The sequence below is a fragment of the Oncorhynchus kisutch genome, linkage group LG28, assembly GCF_002021735.2.
Source record: "Oncorhynchus kisutch isolate 150728-3 linkage group LG28, Okis_V2, whole genome shotgun sequence".
NCBI lineage: Eukaryota > Metazoa > Chordata > Actinopteri > Salmoniformes > Salmonidae > Oncorhynchus > Oncorhynchus kisutch.
The window spans coordinates 7,117,818-7,141,854 of record NC_034201.2 but is presented as its reverse complement, the minus strand read 5'-3'; the positions used below and the strand labels follow the sequence as shown (position 1 = coordinate 7,141,854).

Below are 24,037 nucleotides of genomic sequence, written 5' to 3'. Positions count from 1 at the left end.
ATATCAGAGAGAGAGAGAGAGGTGATACTGTTTAAATAAAGCCACAACTCTTAAGATTGTGGCCTGAACAATACTACATTATTTTTTTCCTTGGATTCATTCATTTTATTCCTGTATATTTGCTGGCAAGATGACATACTCCCCAGTCAAAGGTCATTCTCCTGTGTGAATTGAAATACAATCTATGAACAAGTAATTCCGCTGAGAGGTACAGGACACTACTGCGGGGCATTGGGCATCCCTGATAAGCAAGGTTGCTCAGTAAGTGCAGTAGTTCTAAGATTTGAATGAAAGGCATCTGCCATTCTCTATCCAGAGGTGGTCCCGTTGACTAGTAGACCCAGCTGTATTCACTGAGCTAACATCTTACTCATACCTTCATTCCTCAGAATTGAATTGCGGACGAAGGTTCAATAGTCTACCTGTTCCTCCCAGCTCAGCTCCTATAACTGCTGTCAGTGGGCAAGAGATACGAATAGGTTATTTCATCCATTATTTCACCAACTGCGAGTCCATACGTTAGCGACTTCAACTGACCGGGGATATGGAAGAAGCCCTCAACAGCACTATACATCCGACCTGTTTACAAGAACCTCCGCTGGCTGTCGATATCATAAAGCGTGAGTGACACAGATTACATTATCTATCAGTTCGCAAATAGTGTTTCATTATAGATGTCGGTGTTATTTTTAAAGCACGTTATTTTAACACATTTTTGGGACGCGGGAGCTGGTTTTTAATGTTTGATTTACTGCAGTAACTTAACTCTCAAGTTAGCAACATATTTTACATGTATCAATTACCAACTGGGGTAAAGCAACAATCGCAAATTATTAACTTTTTTCTTATCAAAACATCACTAGACATATAATTAATATTAATATTATCTTTTAAAAAATATATAAACAGACCGCTATTTTAGCAAAATTACAATAATTTGCATGTTCTTTCAAACGAAAAGGCAAACATGTTATTTAAATGATGTGCATCTTTTTCCCAAAGTACTATCCACATTACTACCAAAAAGTTCATTAAGAGAAAAGTTCAAATTGCCTCCCAATTTTTTTTTAAAGCCCATATTGATACAGAAACACTAAATAATTATTTCGATTCGTTCAGGATAAGTTGATTGTCAAAATCAAGAAAAATGTTAAGGTTTGAATAAAACCACCTATGTATATTCAAACATATGCTTCAGGGGTCAAAGTGACCCCAGTTGGTAGCTTGAGAGTTAACATATGTATTAATTTGTAAATTCATTATTTCATTGATTAATTAATTCACTTTCCAGATCACAGAGCCATCTTCATTACACAGGCAAGCCCAATAAACAGCTTCTGAGTAAACATGTCTGTACTGAATACTCAGGGAGAAAAATATGTAGATTCACGCGCAGAGCGCTGCAGGTTTTTTTTCTTCGCCTTCGCTAAAGGCAGGAATCGTGGTCACAGGCAAGCAATGGTCATAAACAGGCAGGTGAATCAAAACTAGGGCTGAAGGCCATAACTGGTTCTCACAAACGAGCTAGGAAAAGACTGATGAGACCAGGCGAGGAACTAACACAGGTGAAATGCACATCATCATCTGCACATCTATCACTCCAGTGTTCATTTGCTCAATTGTAATTACTTCGCTACTATGGCCTATGTATTGCCTTACCGCCTTACTCCATTTGCACTCACTGTATATATATATTTTTTTATTGTTATTGACTGTGTTTGTTTATCCCATGTGTAACTCTGTGTTTTTGTCGCACTGCTTTGCTTTATCTTGGCCAGGTCGCAGTTGTAAATGAGAACTTGTTCTCAATTGGCCTACCTGGTTAAATAAAGTTGGGAAAAAAAACAAAACAAAAAAAAAATTCTATGAACAAAAATGAAAGACAGGGCTATGTTCAAGAACACAACGAAACAGAACACTAGGTTGACTAAGAAAAAATAAATACAGAACCTTACAATGTCCTTCAAATTGTAGGCTACAGTCTGTGGTACAGGCTGTTTAGAGGGACAGTATTGGCTGTGCTCACGCTATGTTTGATTAAATCTCTTTCTGCCCATTTTCAAATGTCCATGTGTAGGCTACAGATGTGAATATTTGGTTTCTCCACAGTCATGTTCTGTCCTCAGAAGTAGCATGATGGATCATTTAATATGAATGACAAATTACCTTTCATCCTTTGCATTCAGGTTGCATCTCTTTAAGAGTAATTTACGTTTCTGCAGATAGCCTTGATCTCAGTCCATATTAGCCATTCAGGGTATACTTAGGCAGCTGGCTTTTCACTGGACCGAAGTGAAGTATTGTTGGGATCTCATTTGCACTCAACCTCAAAAGAAGCTGTAGCTAAATAAGAAGTCTAAATTTATGCTGTTTCACAAATACTGTTGTGTCCAATCCATGGGGACGTGGTCAGGGCACTGACCTATCCTAAAGTGGGGTTGTTGTTGCCAGGGGCTGCGGCTTAGATTACAATAAACGGTCCAGTAATGGATTTCACAATGACCTGTACAACCTCTCTCTCTCTCTACCGTCTGAACTCCTCACTCTCTCTCTCCCTTATCTAGAGCTGGATGTCTTTGGGGTGGCTCTGTACTCCATGCTGACCCTCATGTCTACAATGTCCCTGCTACTATACCTGGAGGAGTGTGTGTTTATCTATAGAAAAGTCCCGTCTCCCAAGAAGACAACTATTATGTGGGTAAATGGAGCTGCACCGGTAAGAACTAAGCTCCCTGTTTTCAGTAGCCATCACCATAGACAGTACCAGTCAAAAGTTTGGACACACCTACTCATTCCAGGGTTTTTCTTTATTCTTACAATTTTCTACATTGTAGAATAATAGTGAACATATCAAAAACTATGAAATAACACATATGGAATAATGTAGTAACAAAAAAGTGTTAAACAAATCTAAATATATTTTATACTTGAGATTCTTCAAAGTAGCCACTCTTTGCCTTGATGACAACTTTTTCAAGATGTAAATGAGAATGGCTGTGTTCATATTTTTGGTCATGACTATTTGTTGTTGTAGTTATATGAATTAGAATCGTGTGGATGGTGAATAGATGGCTGAACATATCATTCGATTAAGGCAGCCCCCCACACCTCTCTGATTCAGAGGGGTCGGGTTAAATGTGGAAGACACATTTCAGTTGAATGCATTCAGTTGTACAACTGACTAGGTATCCCCCTTTCCTTTCCATTTCTGTCTCTGTTTCAGGTCATTGCTACCATGGCTTGTTTTGGTATGTGGATCCCAAGGGCAACCATGTTTACAGATATGACCTCTAATTCGTAAGTTTCCTCTCACCCACACAGTACTTTTTTTTTTTTTTTTTTTTTTTTACCTTTATTTAACCAGGCAAGTCAGTTAAGAACACATTCTTATTTTCAATGACGGCCTGGGAACAGTGGGTTAACTGCCTGTTCAGGGGCAGAACGACAGATTTGTACCTTGTCAGCTCGGGGGTTTGAACTCGCAACCTTCCGGTTACTAGTCCAATGCTCTAACCACTAGGCTACGCTGCCGCCCCCCTTCTGTCTCTCTTTTTCTCTCTCTTTCCCCCTTTTGTCTCCCTTTTTCTCTCTCTCTCTTGTTCTTGTTTTCTCTCTCTCTTTTTTCTCTTTCTCTTTATCTTTCTCGCTCTCTTTCTCTCTCTCTCTCTCTCTTTCACATACTCTCCTATAAAGGCAAACACATGTGTACTATACTTTACTATAGAGATGCAGTGCTCTTCCTCCTGTAATAATGAGCTGACAGGGAACTATAGCAAGTAGCACTGACATAAAGCAGAGGCGTTTTAATGAATGCACTCTTTGACCACAGTTTAATCCGTTTCTTAATCATTACGCTGTGTCAGTGTATGGGAAAGATCAGAGATCAGACCACATCCACAGAAATACAGTAAATGACACAAACAAACACAAACCTTTTTTGGGACACAAACAAAAGTTGAATGGGCAGACTAACTGGTTTTGAAGGTTGGTCACACACTCGTTATGTGTGTACATAGCCCTTTGACTTATTCCACATGTTGTTGTTGTTATAGCTTGAAAACAAAATGGATCAAAAAATATATATCCTCAACCAGTCTGTGGTACAGGCTGTTTAGAGGGACAGTATTGGCTGTGCTCACGCTATGTTTGATTAAATCTCTTTCTGCCCATTTTCAAATGTCCATGTGTAGGCTACAGATGTGAATATTTGGTTTCTCCACAGTCATGTTCTGTCCTCAGAAGTAGCATGATGGATCATTTAATATGAATGACAAATTACCTTTCATCCTTTACATTCAGGTTGCATCTCTTTAAGAGTAATTTACGTTTCTGCAGATAGCCTTGATCTCAGTCCATATTAGCCATTCAGGGTATACTTAGGCAGCTGGCTTTTCACTGGACCGAAGTGAAGTATTGTTGGGATCTCATTTGCACTCAACCTCAAAAGAAGCTGTAGCTAAATAAGAAGTCTAAATTGATGCTGTTTCACAAATACTGTTGTGTCCAATCCATGGGGACATGGTCAGGGCACTGACCTATGCTAAAGTGGGGTTGTTAATTGAGATTGAACATCTCTTTTAGCATGGTGAAGTTATTAATTACACTTTGGATGGTGTATCAATACACTTAGTCACTACAAAGATACAGGCGTACTGCCTAACTCAGTTGCCGGAGAGGAAGGAAACTGTTACGGTTTTCTAGGTGTGAAGGATAGTCGGACCAAAATGCAGCGTGTAGATTGCGATCCATGTTTAATGAACAACGTGAAACACGAATAAACACAAAACAAAGAACGTAACGAAAACCGAAACAGCCTATACTTGTGTAAATAAACAAAGAGATAGGAACAACGACACTAAGGACAATCACCCACGACAAACTCAAAGAATATGGCTGCCTAAATATGGTTCCCAATCAGAGACAACGATAAACACCTGCCTCTGATTGAGAACCACTCCAGACAGCCATAGACTTTGCTAGATAACCCCACTAGCTACAATCCCAATACATACACACCAAAACCCCAAGACAAAACACACCACAATACAAAAACCCCATGCCACACCCTGGCCTGACCCAATACATGAAGAAAAACACAAAATACTTAGACCAGGGCGTGACAGAAACAGCTCAGGGATTTCACCATGAGGCCAATGGTGACTTTAAAACAGTTACAACATTTAATAGTAGGATGGATCAACGACATTGTAAGAATTTGTTGTTAACTGATTGCCTAGTTAAATAAAGGTTAAATGAAATTAAGATAAATAATAGATTGTAGTGACTCCACAATACTAATCAAAATGACAAAGTGAAAAGAAGGAAGCCTGTTCAGAATAAAAAATATTCCAGAACACGCATCCTGTTTGCAATAAGGCACTAATGTGATACTGCAAAACATGTGTCCTGAATAGAAAGTGTTATGTTTGGGGCAAATCCAATACAACAAATCACTGAGTACCACTCTCCATATTTGCAAGCAGAGTGGTGGCTACATCATGTTATGTGTATGCTTGTAATCGTTAAGTACTTGTAAGTTTTTCAGGATAAAGAATAAATGGAATGGAGTTAAGCATAGGCAAAATCCTAGAGGAAAACCTGGTTTATTCTGCTTTATTTATTATTGTTAATATTACGTAGTAAATCTGCTGAACAATACATCATATAGCCTCAGAAATAGTGACACATTATTAATACGGGTTTGAATACTTTCTGAAGGCACTGTATCTTCCAAGTAAACACTCTTCTTTTCTCCATAGGTACTTTGCAGTGGTTGTGTATAAGGTCTTAATTCTGCTGATAGAGGAGAGTGGGGGTAGCGAGACCTTTCTGAAGCGCAATTACAAGAAAACCTTCAAGATCAGTACAGGACCATGCTGCTGCTGCTGTCCTTGCCTGCCCCGCATTCTGGTCACACGGTAACCAGTGGCACACCAGAGTCTGTCATCAAACTGCACTATCTTAGCCAAACTGGTTTGGTTATGATGATGATTATTATTATGAAGACATGTAAAATTGTCACATTTACTTTATCTTTCAACATAAATCCGGTCACATGATGTCACATGCTCAGGTCACTCTTGGGCCAGATGATCCTTTGTGTTGGGTAATGTATACAGTGGTAAGAACATGTTAGTAACTCTGGGCTGTTTTCATTCAGGCGTATGTTATTCCTGCTGAAGCTGGGGGCTCTTCAGTATGCTATCTTAAAGACACTTCTCTCAATCCTCTCCATAATATTGTGGACCAACGGCAACTTTGATATTTCTGATGTAAGTAATAAACTTCCTTCTTGTGAAAATCCTGTCAGCAAAAAGAAACACACCCTCTACACCTTACGTTTCCAACCGAGCCTGGTGGCATGCCATGTAGGTCCACTATGCATAACCTACCCTCTTTGACCTTTCTCCATGTCTCAATGTTTAGCTTGAGATCACAAACACAGCGAGTTGGATCAACCCATTTATAGGGGTTCTCACCATCATCTCCCTTTGGTCTGTCGCCATCATGTTCATGAACACATGCAACACACTGCGTAGCGTCAGGATCATACCTAAGTATGCCATGTACCAGGTGAGTCCGACCTTACTGCACCAACCAGCTAGTCAAGGAACTGCCTTCTTCTAAGTGCCATTGATGAGAATACATAATCTGCTGTCATTTACTTAGTCCTTGACCTTGGCTTTCTGGAATGTTTTGTCTGATTTGGGTCTGGCAGTGTCTGTTCCTACATCCTAATATTCAATGTATCTTCATGAAGCCACTGGTCATGTGTCCATAGCTGGTGCTGGTGCTCAGTCAGCTGCAGACGGCCATTATTAACGTCCTGGCCTTGGATGGAACCATTGCCTGCTCCCCGCCCTTCTCCTCTAGAGCCCGTGGCACCAGTAAGTGACAAAACAGGGCCAAACGAGAGCCATTACTTGATCAATATGACGTCTGTGTCCTCCAACCCTGTCTGGTATGTGTCTATCTGTCTGTCTGCAGTGTTGAGTCAGCAGCTAATGATTGTGGAGATGTTCATCATCACCCTGGTCACCCGGGCATTGTACCGCCGCACTTATGACCCACTGCCCTCCGACCCTGACAACGACCAGAACACCAATATCAGCCCACAGGCACCACAGTGGGAGCCTGCTGCCTGAGATTGTGGTGGAGTGAATAGAGAGTGGTGTGTGTGTGTGGTTGTGTGTGTGTGTAAGAGATGTATCAACAGGCTTTAATAACCTCACTATATAACCTCACAAATATGAATTTACAGTAGCTATGTTTCGAACCTGTTGGCACAGATTTTTATTTGAATATTCTAAAATATGCAGAAATCAAATATGTGAATTTTCCCACAAGAGATGTGTTTCCATCAAAATTACTTGTAGATAAAAGTATTTGCATGATGACATAGTGCTACTCGTGCACATAAAAATGACTTTTGCGGGTAAATTCCCATATACCGAATAAAAAATACAAGTTAAATGGGTTTCCATCGCGTTTTCAACTCTACTGATGACTTTGTCACAAAAAAATATTGTGTTATTTAGCGAATGTGCCCACTCTAGTATTGGCACGTTCGCTCTAGCCAACAGCTCGTTCGGGTATAGCCTAAAAAATGAGATTATTATGGACAAAAGAACAAGATTATTTTTATTTGTCAAATGGCAGTCAAGCATCGATCATCATGTCACCAGAATAAGACCCCCGATATATATTGGAACGGAGCATCAAGCTCATCACTTTAGGCTTTCACCACAGACAGAGACACAGACCAGACAAGGTTGGAGGGCATTTCGGTAGAATGCGTTCAGTTGTGCAACTGACTTGATATCCCCTTTCTTCTTTTCCACCCTGTGAAGTTCATCCTAAATGATTTCATCTGTAACCTACTTAACTTCATACCTTCCCGAGTCATAGTGGTAGGACCACACAGCATGTCATCGCGTGACTTCAAATGTACTTCTATATTATGGTTAGTATATCAATATTTGAGAATAAAAGCGTTTCCACCGACATTTCTAGCATAAGGAATTTTACCGACATTAGAAAATCCTACCTTGCCTAGTATATTATGTTTAGTTGAAATGTGGAAAGTTTACCAACAAATGTTATGTTTCCCATCAGGCCTGTCATGACATTTTTTACCCGACATGTACATTACTCGCATAAAAAGGTTGGATGGAAACCTGGTTACTATTGTTGTATTTTTATGACTTTTGTCTTGATTGTGTCCTATATTCTGCTGTTGTAGTTTTTGGTTAATCCTGTAGGCCTATAACATAGAATTACTGTAGCCTATCTTAAAAGTTTAGTTGTATTATGCTGAATATAACGTTAGGACATATACCTCCAACAACATATCTGTCCCATCCATATTGCCTCAGCTCTTAGCACGGCTATGTGAAGTTGGATATGTGAGGGTTTTGGAAATACGTTTATAAACCAAAATGGGTTAAATAGTTGGATAAAATGTGTATTTTGTATTCATATCAATAAATGGAGTGTATTACATCTTTATGCAAATGATTGTGTGTTACGTTCAAATGATTACAATGCATTTCGCGCCCTCTTATGGTATTGGAGTGATTTGCAAGTAGCCTGGGGGAAACAGGCACTTACATTTTCTTCAAGATATCTGTTTACCAAATAACATTTGGATTAATGCATTCTGCTTCTTACGAGATCAGTTGGAAGAACATCGGCTATTCCTAAACAGTGGCGCGGTATTGTTCATGGAATTGCATGTCCAGTTTGTCTGAACAAGAGCCCAGAAGGTATACATGACCAATAATTATATACCCTCATCTAAAGTCATAACAATAAATTCCCTCCAAATGGCAAGTTACAAAGGCGTTCCTGCTAGCTAGACAAAAGAGCACTTTGATGCCAACTCCCCAATGGCAAATTTGTATCATTCTGGTGAAGGGAGAGGTTCTGTCAGCCAATAAGGTTGCACGTCCTGCTGTCACGTGGGTCGGAATTAGACACACACACTGTACTTCCGAATGCATCAATGTAACATGGGGGGCTACTGTCAAAGGAGGGGATATCAGCATGTAACTTGTATTGAGTGTTTATATTTGTCGATGCAAGTAGACAGGGGGTTGTTTGGAAATCGTTCTTATGCCATCAACCGTACTCATATTTATGTGTGTTGACGGTTAGAAAGTGATTACTTGAAGCAATCATGAGGCTGTTCAACTTTCTACTAAAAGATGTAACATCGAAAATAGAATATTATTCGAGGTTCTCTCCCTCGCCGATGTCTATCAAGCAGTTTCTGGACTTTGGTGAGTATAAAAATAAATACTCCAAGAGTTTAAATGTCATGGACACAGGTTTGCCATTTGATTGAAAAAATAACTGATGGCTTTATTTAACGAACGGGTGTATATGGAAAACGTTTACCATTTCCTAACGGAAGCCAACATAACCAAACGAGAGTTTCTATTGGACTAATTCAAGTAGGTCCCTCTCCGTTTCGTTTGCTTCAGTTTAAGAAACGTTTTTCAACAGAGTCGGCGGAATGAATACACCTCAGATGTTGTCGTTAGTGTGCGATAAGAACATTACTGTGTTTACGCGATATATGGGACAGCGGCACTTCATATTTAAAACGCTTACTTTCCCAATAATGCCTGAGTGTGGCTTTGATAAACAGTAGATAGTTACATCAGCTGCCATCTCCATTTAAGTAATGTGACATCAGTCTCACAGAGGCCTTGATACATTTCCACTGTCTGTCATTCTAGAGTTTGTATGTTGGTGTAGAGATGGATGGCTTCAGTCTCTCAGTAAGCCACGTGCTCTGTGAGAGTAAGTGTCTTAAGTTTAGAGAACAAACTGTGCCAGCTGAACTGTCTAAGGTCAACCCGAAAGCTCTCTGTCTGTCCACCCGAAACTTTTGGCTCACAGCTGCACAACACTGATCGTAGCAGCAGATCATTATAAATAGCTCCATGTCGTTCTGCCTCTCAATATGAACTGGCCACTGACCTATTGCTGCATGTGTGGCAGCCATATTCATAGAGTAACTGGCAATAATATTGGAAGCTCATTTACTGCATTTCTTTACAATATATATATTTTTTAAATGCTATTTGCAGAACAGGAAAAAACAGCCTTTATCACCTTGGCCTCTGTAGGTTCATTCACCACAGTCGATCTACAAACACATGGCCTATTAACTATACAATTGTAATGTTATACCTCTGAAAGGGGGGAGTTATGACAAATGATTCACACTGATACATACGACATTTATAGAACTGTATTGTTTGCATTTTGATTACAGATGTTCATGTTATGTTCATATTACAACACATCTTCCTTTCTTTAAGTTCCTAACTTGTTTGATAAGATTAGTACAGATTTTCTTTTCCCAGGGGAATGGGTCCCCCAACCCCAAGTTTTGTAGCCACTGTACTAATCTCTCTCTCTCTCTCTCTGCTTGTTTACTCTCTCTCTTGTCTCCTCTGCTTCCTCTCTCTCTTGTCTCCTCTGCTTCCTCCTGCATCCATTGCAGCCTGCCTCGCCAATAACAAACTTAGTAGCGTATTTTCTGCTAGTGCTGAGGCTCTGTTTAATGTTAGCCAGATAGAAGGATGAAGTAAGAGTAATACTAGCCAGAGACATTCAACGTTGCTGCAATAAAAGCCTCTGGCGGCAGCTAGCCACCTGACTGGTTGACATGGGCTATCTATAAATGACTGTTTGCCAGTTGTGCACTCGTTCTCATAGTCAGTTTTTGTTGGTCCCTCTGCGGTTTTAAAATGGCCTTTTGTCCGGCATCTCACAAACGCACAGTCAGCAGCGTCTTCAGTTAAGCCGACGTCGAGCTCGGGTAGTTTGTTTCACGTCACAGGCCCACTGCCTGTGTCGCGAGAGGACAAAGTTAGATCAAGAATATAAGCGTTGTGATCAACGCTGGGAGCAATATTTAGATTTTGTTTTTCCCAGGTAAGTTGACTGAGCACACATTCTCATTTACAGCAACGACCTGGGGAATAGGTACAGGGGGGTGAATGAGCCAATTGGAAGCTGGGGATAATTAGGTGGCCATGATGGTATGAGGGCCAGATTGGGAATTTAACCAGGACACCAGGGTTAACATCCCTACTCTTACAATAAGTGCCATGGGATCTTTAGTGACCACAGAGAGTCAGAACACCTGTTCAACGTCCCATCCGAAAGACGGCACCCTACGCATGGCAATGTCCCCAATCACTGCCCTGGGGCATTGGGATATTTTATTTTTAGACCAGAGGAAAGAGTGCTTCCTACTGTCCCTCCAACACCACTTCCAGTAGCATCAGGGACTGACCAAGACCAACCCTGCTTAGCTTCAGAAGCAAGCCAGAAGTGGGATGCAGTGTGGTAAGCTGCTGACTAAATGTTGACCAGTTCTTTATTTTCAAATTAGAAAACATTACAGAGGTCCAGGCCTCAGTGTCCTCATATGTACTTATGGCCATGGTCTTGGACTAATACAAACCTCCGTCAGTGGTTTTGTCACAAACCTCCATCAAATGAGGCAGATGTGGGAAGCTCCAAGAATTCAGGTGGTTCTGAGACAGACACTTTGAAAGTTCCAACTGACATGCATGAGAGGTCTGTTGATATAATCTTGTTTTACAACCTCTGTCCAATGAACACAGCACAAGTATTGGTCTGCTACCAGTCACCAGTTTATTGACCCCATGTTTTTCCACAGGCAGGGAGAATGCATGTGAGAAGACCTCCTACGTGTTCCTGCGTAAGGAGCTTGCGGTGCGGGGGGCCAACACCATGAAGGAAATCAACCTGTTACCCAGTGACCTGCGTATCCAGCCTTCCGTCAAACTGGTGCACAGTTGGTGAGAACCTCTGTCTGTCCCTCTGTGCTGATTCAGGGGTGACTGTGCGCACAGTATTCTGGGATGCATGGTGACATCCTTCTGTGTGTATGCCAGGGTATGACAGTGTGCTGTGGTCTTTGTGTTTCAGGTACATTCAGAGCTTTGAAGAGCTGCTGGATTATGAACACAGGGGTCCGGAGGACAGCCGCACCTTAAACGAGTGAGTTGACATGTACACAGTCGCACCAGGCACCCACCACATCTTCAGACAGCACTGAGACTTCAGACAGCACTAAGACTTCAGACAGCACTGAGACTTCTGAGAGTCCTCACACCATATTTCTCTGGAACAGCTTTCTAGACACCCTGGTCAAAATCCGTAATAGGCACAATGAAGTGGTCCCCACCATGGCCCAGGGTGTCATAGAGTACAAGCAGAAGTTTGGCTTTGATCCTTTTATCAGCAGCAACGTTCAGTACTTCCTGGATCGCTTTTACACCAACAGGATATCCTTCCGCATGCTCATCAACCAGCACAGTAAGTGACATCACCAGCCAATACAGCTATTTATATATGTGTGTAGAAAATTTAAATAAAATAAAATAAAAATAGTGCATGTGTATGACTTGGAGTTTATAGTGGATGTTGATGAGGATCTTGATCAGGTGAGACTTTGTTTCAGCACTCCTTTTTGGTGATGACAGAACCACCTCCCATCCCAAACACATAGGAAGTATTGATCCTACCTGCAATGTCCCTGAGGTGGTGAAAGGTGAGCAGAATACCACTGATCCTAATGTTTGACAAATAGCAACTTTGAGTCAGACTGCATCAGGGCGACATCAGCTTATTCAAACTGTATTCAATAAAGAGTACAGTCCATTCGGGAAAGTATTCAGACCTATTTACTTTTTTGACATTTTGTTACATTACAGCCTTATTTTAAGTGAAAACAGGTTTTAATGAGCACATTATTATTCTTTTTTATTTATTTCACCTTTATTTAACCAGGTAGGCAAGTTGAGAACAAGTTCTCATTTACAATTGCGACCTGGCCAAGATAAAGCAAAGCAGTTCGACACATACAACGACACAGAGTTACACATGTAGTAAAACAAACATACAGTCAGTAATACAGTAGAACAAGTCTATATACGATGTGAGCAAATGAGGTGGGATAAGGGAGGTAAAGGCAAAAAAAAGGCCATGGTGGCAAAGTAAATACAATATAGCAAGTAAAACACTGGAATGGTAGATTTGCAGTGAAAGAATGTGCAAAGTAGAAATAAAAATAATGGGGTGCAAAGGAGCAAAATAAATAAAATAAATACATACAGTAGGGAAAGAGTTGTTTGGGCTAAATTATAGGTGGGCTATGTACAGGTGCAGTAATCTATGAGCTGCTCTGACAGCTGGTGCTTAAAGCTAGTGAGGGAGATAAGTGTTTCCAGTTTCAGAGATTTTTGTAGTTTGTTCCAGTCATTGACAGCAGAGAACTGGAAGGAGAGGCGGCCAAAGAAATAATTGGTTCTGGGGGTGACCAGAGAGATATACCTGCTGGAGCACGTGCTACAGGTGGGTGATGCTATGGTGACCAGCGAGCTGAGATAAGGGGGGAGGGGGTACAATACCTAGCAGGGTCTTGTAGATGACATGGAGCCAGTGGGTTTGGCGACGAGTATGAAGCGAGGGCCAGCCAACGAGAGCGTACAGGTCGCAATGGTGGGTAGTATATGGGGCTTTGGTGACAAAACGGATGGCACTGTGATAGACTGCATCCAATTTGTTGAGTAGGGTATTGGACGCTATTTTGTAAATGACATCGTCGAAGTCGAGGATTGGTAGGATGGTCAGTTTTACAAGGGTATGTTTGGCAGCATGAGTGAAGGATGATTATGAGCACATTACTTATGTAAATAAAGTATTTCAAAGTATTCAGACCCTTTGCTATGAGACTGGAATCCACCTGTGGTGAATTCAATTGATTGGACATGATTTCGAAAGGCACACACCTGTCTATATAAGGTCCCACAGTTGACAGTGCATGTCAGAGCAAAAACTAAGCCATGAGGTCGAAGGAAATGTCCGTAGAGCTCAGAGACAGGATTGTGTCAATTCACAGATCTGGGGAAGGGTACTAACACATTTCTGCAGCATTGAAGGTCCCCAAGAACACAGTGGCCTCCATAATTCTTAAATGGAAGAAGTTTGGAACCACCAAGACTCTTCCTAGAGCTGGCCGCCCGGCCGGCCAAACTGAGCAATCGAGGGAGAAGGGCCTTGGTCAGGGAGGGGACCAAGAACCCGGTGGTCACTCTGACCGAGCTCCAGAGTTCCTCTGTGGAGATTGGAGAACCTTCCAGAAGGACAACCATCTCTGCAGCACTCCACCAATCAGGCCTTTATGGTAGAGTGCCCAGGCGGAAGCCACTTCTCAGTAAAAGGCACATAGCGGCTCGCTTGGAGTTTGCCAAAAGGTACCTAAAGGACTCTCAGACCATGAGAAACAATATTTTCTGGTCTGATGAAACCAAAATTAATCTCTTTGGCCTGAATGCCAAGCATCACGTCTGGAGGAATCCCGGCACCATCTCTACGGTGAAGCATGGTGGTGGCAGCATCATGCTGTGGGGATGTTATTCAGCGGCAGGGCTTGGGAGAATAGTCAGGATCGAGGGAATGATAAACGGAGCAAAATACAGAGAGATCCCAGATGAAAAACTGTTCCAGAGCGCTGAGGACCTCAGACTGGGGCAACGGTTCACCTTCCAACAGGACAACGACCCTAAGCACACAGCCAAGACAACGCAGGAGTGGTTTCGGGACAAGTCTCTGAATGTCCTTGAGTGGCCCAGCCAAACTCCGAACTTGAAACCGATCGAACATCTCTGGAGAGACCTGAAAATAGCTGTGAAGTGACGCTCCCCATCCAATCTGACAGAGCTTGAGTGGATCTGTAGAGGAGAATGGGGAAAATCTCCCCAAATACGGGTGTGCCAAGCTTGCAGTTTCATACCCAAGAAGACTCTAGAAACCTTATTTTGCTTTGTCATTATGGGGTATTGTGTGTAGATTGATGAGAAAAGCAACAACAATTGAATCCATTTTAGAATAAGGCTGTAACGTAAAAAAAATGTGGGAAAAGTCAAGGGGTCTGAATTCTTTCCGAATCTGTGAAGAGATTCTTTCCAAAACGCTATATCCACACATTTTTTACACTTGTGTTTTTTCATCAGAAATGATTGCTTTTGGGTACCTTCATGTGGAGTGGGTAACGGGTGCGCTATCTCAATTTATTAGCTGGGTGCTCTGCATTATGTGGCAATGGCTTCAAATGAAATCTCAGGTTCAAGAACATTGGGAAACGGTGGAACTCCCCAAAAATATTTCATTTTATTTTAGTCCTGGTAGGCTACCGCATTTTGGCAGTTATGTTTTCATCAGAGCATCAAGAGATGTGCCAAAGACATCGTTTTTTATGCAGGTGCCTAGGTGATCATTACAATATTCTACAACTGTGCGATGGCGGTGCATAGCGGTACTCAAATTATTAGTCAACAAACAATTGTTACAATATACTCTCCATACAAATACACAGATCAGCAGAATAAACTCGAAAAATTGCATTTAGGTATCATGATGACGTAGGAAATTTGAGATATTTTAGCGCAATTAATTACTTCCTAGTACACAATAAAGCCTACAAAAATAGATGATTTTGGGGTATGAAAAATAGACATCTATTTTTAGACAGAAATATTTTGATTGAATGTATGAAAATATAGCCTACATGAGCATACAAATGACAGCGCAGCCATATACACAAGAATAGTCTGAATGAGAAATAATTGTTTAGACCAAGAGGATGCATGGTCTTAAACCTATCAATCCAAAACATCTCTCGTTGTGAGAGCATTTTAGGGACCTTGCCAACTCTGATGAACCTGTTCCATGCCCACAAAGCGCAAAGAGGACAATGGGCCGTGTTTGGCTTCTAAGTAGTGTTTTGCCATAGCATGTTCAATATTGCCCGTGCTGATCCCTGTTTTGTGTTCAGATATTCTTATTTGGAAATATCTTTCTGTTTGGCCCACATAGGCTTTACAGTCACTTAAGCATATACACAATGTTACAATTGTTGAACCGTCAATGGTAGAACTCTCGGCCTGTTAAGAGGGTGCGTGAAGTATTTACTGTTTGCCGTGTTGTTACATTGAGCACATCGTCCACACTTCTAGTTCCCTTGTAGCGATAACCAGTTTGTATGGTCAGGCTTCGGGATAGAATGGACCAGCATGTCCCTGATTGTGCATGTCTGTACGAGAAGAGAGGGGGACTTTCCACCAGGCTCTGTTTGTAGAATAGCCCAGTGCACACCAGTCGGGATAATGATTTTGAGATGTCGCGGATGATTACTATTGAAATGGAGGACACCTTCGTGTGTGTACAATATTATTCATCTTAAGATGAATGTTCTAACTGCAAGACACTCTGGATAAGGGCATCTGCTAACTGACAAAAATGGCAAATTGTAAATGTTTTACATACAGATCTTATATTACTGTATTGAATTTGTATTATTTTTGATTGTATTTAAATACCGATATCACAAATGTATAATTTGTACATTTCTATATATCTTTTTTGGTTTGTTTTTTGTTACGTCTGACTGTGTAAAACCTAGCTCTACTGCTTTTTTTCTCTGAATGTGAGGCGGAGATTAGGTCAAAGTTGAACGCGGAGATTAGGTCAAAGTTGAAAACAGTGCCACATAACATTAATCCTCTGTGCCTCTTTGCTACTGTCTTTTACAGATGCTTATGAGACCGCTAAGATGCTCTGTGAGCAGTACTACTTGGTCGCCCCTGAGCTGAACATAGAAGAGTACAATTGTAAGTTGAAATGTAATTAAACACACTGAGCCACCTGTGTATGCATTATAAAAGAGGAATATCCCTCTATGCATTTATAAGCTGTTGTACGGAGCCATTCGCTTACATGAAGGCTGGTAGCATGTCTATAATGCAATATAGGTAGGATAGAAGGCACTGGCGCTTAGATTGGAAACGTCTGAGTATGCGCTAAGCTCTTGGTTAGGATATGGCAGGTTTATTAGCTGCAATGGAACAAGTAATCTGGAATGGAAAGTTGGCCTCATATCAGAGTTTCCCGTTGGCTCCTGTCCGAACCTGCAAATGTAAACAGAGGAGGAGCAGATCCAATGGAAATCTATTTTCGTGTGATATTACGTGAAACATGACTACCGTAATATGTGAACAGAGAACGATTGATACATATTGATTGCCTTTATTTCACATTAACATTTACATGTCTCTTTCCTCAGCCAAGGCCCCTTCGAAGGCTATCCAGGTGGTTTATGTTCCATCTCACCTGTTCCATATGCTGTTTGAGCTCTTCAAGGTGACTGGCATTTATGTTGCACTGAACGAAAGTTTCTCTAGGCTATCAATTAACTGGTCCTAATTTGTAGTGTACGGTGCATTCGGAAAGTATTTAGACCCCTTGACTTTTTCAACATTTTGTTACGTTACAGTCTTATTCTAAAATAGATGAACTTGTTTTAGAATAAGGCTGTAACGTAACAAAATGTTGAAAAAGTCAAGGGGTCTGAATACTTCCCGAATCCACTGTAGGTGTGTAACATGTATGTGTGTATCGTCGTTAGTTGTATCCTGTTGTATTTATACGTTCCAACTGAGTTATGTGTATTCATGATTGTTTATTGAATGACTATGTAGAATTCGATGCGGGCCACAGTGGAGCTCCATGAGAACAGTAGTGCTGGACTCCCCCAAGTGAAGGCCATGGTGACGCTTGGAAAGGAAGACCTCTCTATCAAGGTCTGTTACTGGCACGGACACCGGTCTGGTGTTTTTAGATGACCTCATCATGGTTCTCACACACACCTGTTCTCTCCCCTCAGATCAGTGACAGAGGAGGGGGCGTGCCCCTCAGGAAGATTGACAAGCTCTTTAGCTACATGTACTCCACCGCCCCCACCCCGAGCCTTGAACCAGGAAATGGAACTCAGGCTGCACCACTGGTAACACATTCCAAATAGGTGTATAGAGAAATTTTTTGGTTTACAAACATCATGTTCGAGTGATGCACGTGCGCCCCGGCACCAAAAAGTGCTGTAGCAAGATGGCGAACACTGATGCCGGGACCTTGACAAACTTAACAGGGAGTGAGTGATGACCATGAAAACAGACCAGACGGATGGCTATAGCTATCTATATTCAACAAGCATATTATTCTTCTGGCTTTATCCAGCTCTATTTGTGATATTTGACCTTGCTTCGCTGGCTCGGCAATCAATCCTCTGGTGACATAGCGACGTTCTAGACGATAACCATCTGATAACGTGTTTGTTAACAAGCACAGGCTGCATTTGAAGTTGCGTGTTATCGTATCCTCTGCTAGTAGAAAATAGCTGGTTTCTGACGAGGAACTGCGCATGCAACTTTTCATGACGCGGCCAGTCTATTGACCCGCAGTTTGGAGTATGAACTACTCTTTCTTCTCCGTCCTTAGGCTGGCTTTGGGTATGGTCTCCCCATTTCAAGACTTTATGCACGTTACTTCCAAGGAGACCTGAACCTCTACTCCATGGAGGGGGTGGGTACAGACGCTGTCATCTATCTGAAGGTGCGTTAAGGACTTGCGTTTAGTTAAGTAGCATATTGTCGTTATCATCTGGCTGTGGTTTCATATTTGTTTCTCACTGACCTCCAGGCTCTGTCCAGCGAGTCCTTTGAACGTCTCCCCGTCTTCAACAAGTCAGCGTGGAGACATTACCAGACTGGCCCTGAGGCAGATGACTGGAGCAACCCTAGCAGTGACCCACGTGATGCAGCCAAGTACAAGATCAAATAACTCTTGAGTCTGGCCCTCGGGCAATGCTGCATGCCATAGGTCATGTCTAGTCACATGACAGACATTAAGTTACCTTCCACTCCTACAGTGAAGCACAGAACTAAAGCACAGCACTGACTGAAATATTGTCTCAACAGGTAACATATTTATTTCCATCAGGCAGGTAAAGCCAAAACACAGTTTTAATCCAGATCATCTTTATTTCCTTGTTTGCTGGTATGTTATTATTGACCACAGTTTCCATGGTAGCAGATTGCGATTGGTGACCTCCTCCATCAGATAGCGTGACTCTGTTATTAGGTTTAATAAGTGTCACGTGGGAGTGACACCACGGGAAATAATGTACTTTTTCCCTTAATGCAAATAATGGCCTAGCGTAACAGTATACTGTGTGAAACAAGAATATTAGTTTATCATTTTATGGCAGTGTGCAATGGTTTTCAATAGATTAACCCAGTGGGCATTTTCCCAGCTTAGAAAAAGGGATTAGGTTAGTATGTATGTGTTTGTGACATGAAATGTTACTCGGGATGTTATTTGAATGCATGATGATGCAATTTGCATGATGATGCAATTTGGTACTGTAAGTTATTAAGAGATTATAATAACTTCGGATGCTTATGAAATGCATGGAACAATATCTAAATCATTACTTTAGATTACTTATTGCATGACAAAAATACTCTCAGAAATGATTGTTTTGTATTTAATATTAAAAAGAAAATGTCCGAAATGTTTTGTTTTTACTGCATATCATAGACAACTGAATGCAAATTTGAGCGTTTCACTAAGTATTTCTAAAAAAAATAAAGCCTGGTTGATGCAAAATGGAGACAGTGAAAAAGTGGTATTATTTGTATGTTTTTGTGTGGTACAGGAATCAGAAGTGAGAATGGAGTGAGTCAACTGATTGAGATACCACAGTGCATTCAGTTACCTTAACATACACAATCAAATAACACATATGGTAAACTGTGGGCGACATCTTACATACACGAAGTGCACAAAGTAACCATGTACACTGAGTGTTTGGGTCTGTGTTTGTTTGGGAATGACAGTGCCATCTCTACTCGTCATCCCCGAGGAAGGTTAAGGGATAGGCAGAGGCACCCTTGCGAGAGGAAGGGGAGGTGGGAGAGGAATGAGGGGATCGGGAGGAAGGGGAGGTGGGAGAGGAATGAGGGGAACGGGGAGAACGAGGGGATCGGGAGGAAGGGGATGTGGGAGAGGAGGGGGGCGATGGGGAGCGCCCTCTGGTGGGGCTGCTGCTGGGGGAGCCACGGGGCGAGGCAACGGGTGACGCGTAGGGTGACAGGGCCTGGAGCATGCGCCCACTCTGCTCCTGGATCACATGCTGCTCAGAGAGGGAGAGAGAGAAACAGAGAGAAAGAGCAGGAGAGAGAGATCGAGAGATAGGGAGGGAGAGAGAGAGGGCGAGACAAAGAGAGGGAGTGAGAGTGAATTAATCCTTTTTTAAATTGTTTGACCAACTAAGTGTTGCTTTACTAAGCTACTTGTTCATAATGAGTGGTCACTTGCGTAGAGGAATGAGATCAATACTAACTATCTTCCCCTATTGACCGTTAACACTTCCTACTATAGTATCTATTGTGGGCTAAAGGTAAACTCACCCACGCTCCTTCTGGACCAAACAACTCCAGGAAATTCCCAATGAACTCCCGTGACTTCTCCTCCCACTTCTGGATGAGGTCATGGCTCTTCTCCTCCACCTTGAACACAAAGTGCTTGGACTTCTCCTCCACTGTCTTCACCGTCTCCTTCATACGATCCACCTGGTTCTGCAGACGGATTTTCTTCTCCTGCAGAATAAATGACATGTGTAGACGTTACTTGAAATGCTTACGCATGAGCCCATTCCCAACAATGCAGAGATTGAAAGTAAGACAAGTATTTGCTAAAAAAAAGAAGGAAATAGTAACACAATAACAACAATATACAAAGAGTACCAGTACTGAGTCAATATGCAGGGGTACGAGGTAGTTGAGGTAATACAGTATGTTCATGTAGGTAGGGGTAAAAGTGACTAGGCAATCAGGATAGATAATAAACACAGTAGCAGCAGTGTATGTGAAGTGTGATAGTGTGTCTATGTGTGAGTGTGTGTGTGCGTAGCTTCAATATACATGTGTGTGTGTGTGTGTGTGTTGGAGTGTCAGTGTATTACGGTATGTGTAAGTGTGTGGGTAGAGTAGTGAGTGTGCATAGAGACAGTGCAAGAGAGTCAGTGCAAATAATAAAGTCCATGTAAATAGTCCGGTGGCCATTTGATGAACTGTTCAGCAGTCTTATGGCTTGGGGGTTGAAGCTGTTCAGGAACCTTTTGGTCCCAGACTTGGCGCTCCGGGACCGTTTGGCGTGCGATAGCAGAGAGAACAGCCTACGACAAGTCAAGTGGTCGGCTATAAGGCATCTTCTGTTTATCAACCACAACCACCAACACTGTAACAACGATTTCACTTCGTCAAATACAAATTATTGTAACAAATGGTCATTCCAACTTAATTAATTGTTCAAAGTTATTTAGGTGCTTAGGTCATTCATACCCTGATGAAGCTAACGTTGAGGTCTCTGGCTGTGTAGCCTCTCTGCAGGTTGCGTCGGACATAAAGGTCATAGTCTCTCACTATCCTGGTGATGAGGTCGGATGTAGAGATGCCGTCTGTCCTCTGTGTGGCCACAAACATCCCTGAGACCCAACAGAGAGAACACAGCTCAGCCAAGATGGCACAGGTTAGAGAATAGGCGGTAGGTAGCTCAGCAAACACACAGAGACACAATCTCAAATGGCTACAAGTTCATGTCTGTTTCAGAGCAGATTTGTTTACCTGCTTCCTTGATGTGTTTGTAGACATCCTCTGATCCTGCAGAGGTGTATGGGATATCGTCATGGGCCACGAAGTCAATCTGGTGAAATCCCAGAAAAGCACTAAAATGATTTCATGTGGATCAAAGGGACATGGGCTACGTACATCTGTATCAGATTTTTAGGACGGATCAAATCAAATATATTTATGAAGCCCTTTTCAAATGGCAGATGTCACAAAGTGCTTACACAAACACCCCAGCCTAAAACCCAGAACCGCAAGCAATGCAGATGGTTTGTAATATTGAGTGGTGTACTGTATATGACCCAGAAGTGCTGACCTTATGTTTCTTCAGGAAGTCAGGGCTGAGGGTCCAGGGAGCGTCCCGTACCACCTCATCCACATAGCGACAGTGTATCAGGGCTTCGTAGCGCTCCGACTCTGTCATCACCGTGTAGCCCTTATACTTGTGTGTGAGTTCATCACTGCAGACTGCAAGGACAGACACACAATGACATGCTCTCTGTGTGCGGTTTATGTACACGCTTGTTTGTGCAGTCTTTGAAAGGCACTTGAGATTCAAAAGATATTATTTACCTCCCACTATGAGATGTGTGTTGGGGAACAAGTTCTTCGCTTGCATCAGAGCACGAGCGTGTCCAGAGTGGAAGAGGTCAAAGATCCCATCGGCATAGACTCGCACTGGCCGGACTGCTACAAGAAAAGCAAAAACAATGACTTTATCTACGTCTCGCTGCGTTCTCCTTGTCTCACCTCTCACGTTCACATCCCTCTCTCTCTCTCTCTCTCTCGACTGGCCCTTATCTCTTCTCTTCCGCTGCCCATCCTTCAATAGCCCCAGTGAGGATTGATAAACCTGGTGGTGAAACTGACCTATGATCAGTCTGACTGGACTGTGATTGGTCTTGACCTGTAATGAAGACTGACCTGGAGTGCCTCTCTTGGCCTGGACGATGGTCATCTTTTCATGAGGAACTTCTGACTCATATCCTGTTTTCTTGGCAAATAATGCTGGCTCCCTCAGAGTCTGAGATGACACAGAAAGAGTTAACCTACCTAATGGGAGGGGATATCGGTACATAGATGATTTGGGATAATAAATACTCTAAAGTATTTTATGTTTACAGTGAACGCAATCATCGGGGCTGTGATAAGTGTTTGGATATGAGAGGGATTTCTGGCTTCATTAGTGTTTATATCTGCATGTGAGGGCTAGTGGGTGTGTATATGGTTGCTAGCAATTATCTGTAGAGTTGTCAGTACACTTTGAACTCTGAACTGTTTGACATCTGCCCATGATTTAAGAATTGACTTCAATCCCTGCGGAAGAAAAAGTTTTAATTGAAGGTAGAGATCAATATACCATGCGAAGAGCTATACCACAATGCTTTAACATTACGACATTTACAACAGTGACAGTACCATGACATTTATTGAGGAAACGTTTGGAGCTGCCTATGTTATACAATACACTGGGGAACAGAGTCAGGTATAGCCTACCTTCGACGCATGCCCTCCCATACTGTACACAGATTCACTAAAGCGTACAATAAGATCATATTACACAATACTTATTTCCAGAGCAACATAATAACTGACTGTTGTTGGCGTCACTAGGCTATGGTCTGTTTACTAGTAATGATAGATCAAATGTAGAATTATAGAAAAGGCAACATTTGCTGAGTCAGCAATGCTGGCTGAATATAGGGTTTGTCATTGAGAATGAAGTACTGAAAAATAGGCTCAAAATGTGGATCCGTAGTCTCTGACAATAAATCACCTTAGACCTGGCAGAGATTAGACATTATATGCTACATTTTTTTATTTATTAACCGTTTGATAAGCTTCCTATAGGTAGTCTAACTCACCTTGCGGGGTCCCCCACTGCATTGCTGTTGGGGCCGGTGTGGTCCGCTGTTGGCTCTGGAGCCACGTCTCCTTCCCACCATGCTGGATGTTCTGTTGCCTTGTTCGCCCTTCGACTGGCGCCTCGTCCGCTTGCTCGTACTCCCAGCCTGTCAGTGCTGCACTCCTGCAATCTATGAGGGAGTTTGCATGTTGCTGGCTGGTCTGACCCCGGTGACAAGAAAATCTCATGTGCAAAGTTCAAGGAAAAGAGTAGTTGATACTTCAGGCTCTGTAGAGGAAAGGAGGTGGATCGAGGGTTCCCCACGTAGGCCTAAACAGACATTTACAATCTGACTGCCCTCTTATTTTTTGGTCTAAGCTTATAAATGATATGTAAATGTAGCCATGCTGTTATGAACTTTCTTACACTTGTAAAGGAATAAATAGCCTTATTATTGGCGTGTCTACTGGAAACAGATGTTCAACTTGGTCTCGTGGGATAATATAATTTTATTTTTAACATGATATTTCCGAGTTTCATGAATAGAAACTGCTCCCAAAAATGATCTGGCTGGGGCGACCTTTGGACCCAGACATAGTAGTGGGACAAGCTGTTC

At 42.0% G+C, this 24,037-nt stretch overlaps 3 protein-coding genes across 7 annotated transcripts; 2 read left to right on the top strand and 1 right to left on the bottom strand.

Moving 5' to 3' along the window:
- Positions 1-303: 303 nt before the first annotated feature.
- Positions 304-8,511, top strand: LOC109872712 (organic solute transporter subunit alpha). Its single transcript, XM_020464017.2, has 8 exons — positions 304-620; positions 2,565-2,716; positions 3,224-3,297; positions 5,760-5,918; positions 6,161-6,272; positions 6,427-6,573; positions 6,782-6,887; positions 6,988-8,511. The coding sequence occupies exons 1-8, from the start codon at positions 545-547 to the stop codon at positions 7,143-7,145; spliced, it is 984 nt and encodes a 327-aa protein (XP_020319606.1). The 5' UTR covers positions 304-544; the 3' UTR covers positions 7,146-8,511.
- A 461-nt stretch (positions 8,512-8,972) lies between these two features.
- LOC109872585 (pyruvate dehydrogenase (acetyl-transferring) kinase isozyme 3, mitochondrial) lies at positions 8,973-19,560 on the top strand. The gene is made up of 11 exons (XM_020463867.2): positions 8,973-9,281; positions 11,705-11,846; positions 11,977-12,048; positions 12,182-12,366; positions 12,512-12,601; positions 16,644-16,721; positions 17,174-17,250; positions 17,589-17,690; positions 17,774-17,893; positions 18,385-18,498; positions 18,586-19,560. Exons 1-11 carry the CDS (start codon positions 9,179-9,181, stop codon positions 18,724-18,726), a joined length of 1,224 nt encoding a protein of 407 aa, XP_020319456.1. The 5' UTR covers positions 8,973-9,178; the 3' UTR covers positions 18,727-19,560.
- On the bottom strand, positions 19,417-23,699 carry LOC109872586 (choline-phosphate cytidylyltransferase B). Of its 5 annotated transcripts, none has more exons than XR_004205970.1 (8): positions 23,441-23,634; positions 22,500-22,599; positions 22,149-22,265; positions 21,892-22,043; positions 21,573-21,651; positions 21,291-21,433; positions 20,358-21,186; positions 19,417-20,080 (listed from the first exon to the last, which is right to left on the bottom strand). XR_004205970.1 is itself a non-coding variant. In XM_020463872.2 (8 exons), exons 1-8 carry the CDS (start codon positions 23,519-23,521, stop codon positions 19,793-19,795), a joined length of 1,146 nt encoding a protein of 381 aa, XP_020319461.1. In that variant the 5' UTR covers positions 23,522-23,633; the 3' UTR covers positions 19,419-19,792. The 5 variants fall into 5 exon arrangements, 4 of the variants coding, with proteins under 4 accessions (XP_020319461.1, XP_020319460.1, XP_020319458.1 ...); XM_020463872.2 differs by having other exon boundaries at positions 19,419-20,080; positions 20,358-20,546; positions 22,149-22,262; positions 23,441-23,633; XM_020463871.2 differs by having other exon boundaries at positions 19,419-20,080; positions 20,358-20,546; positions 23,441-23,632.
- Between the last annotated feature and the right edge of the window lie 338 nt (positions 23,700-24,037).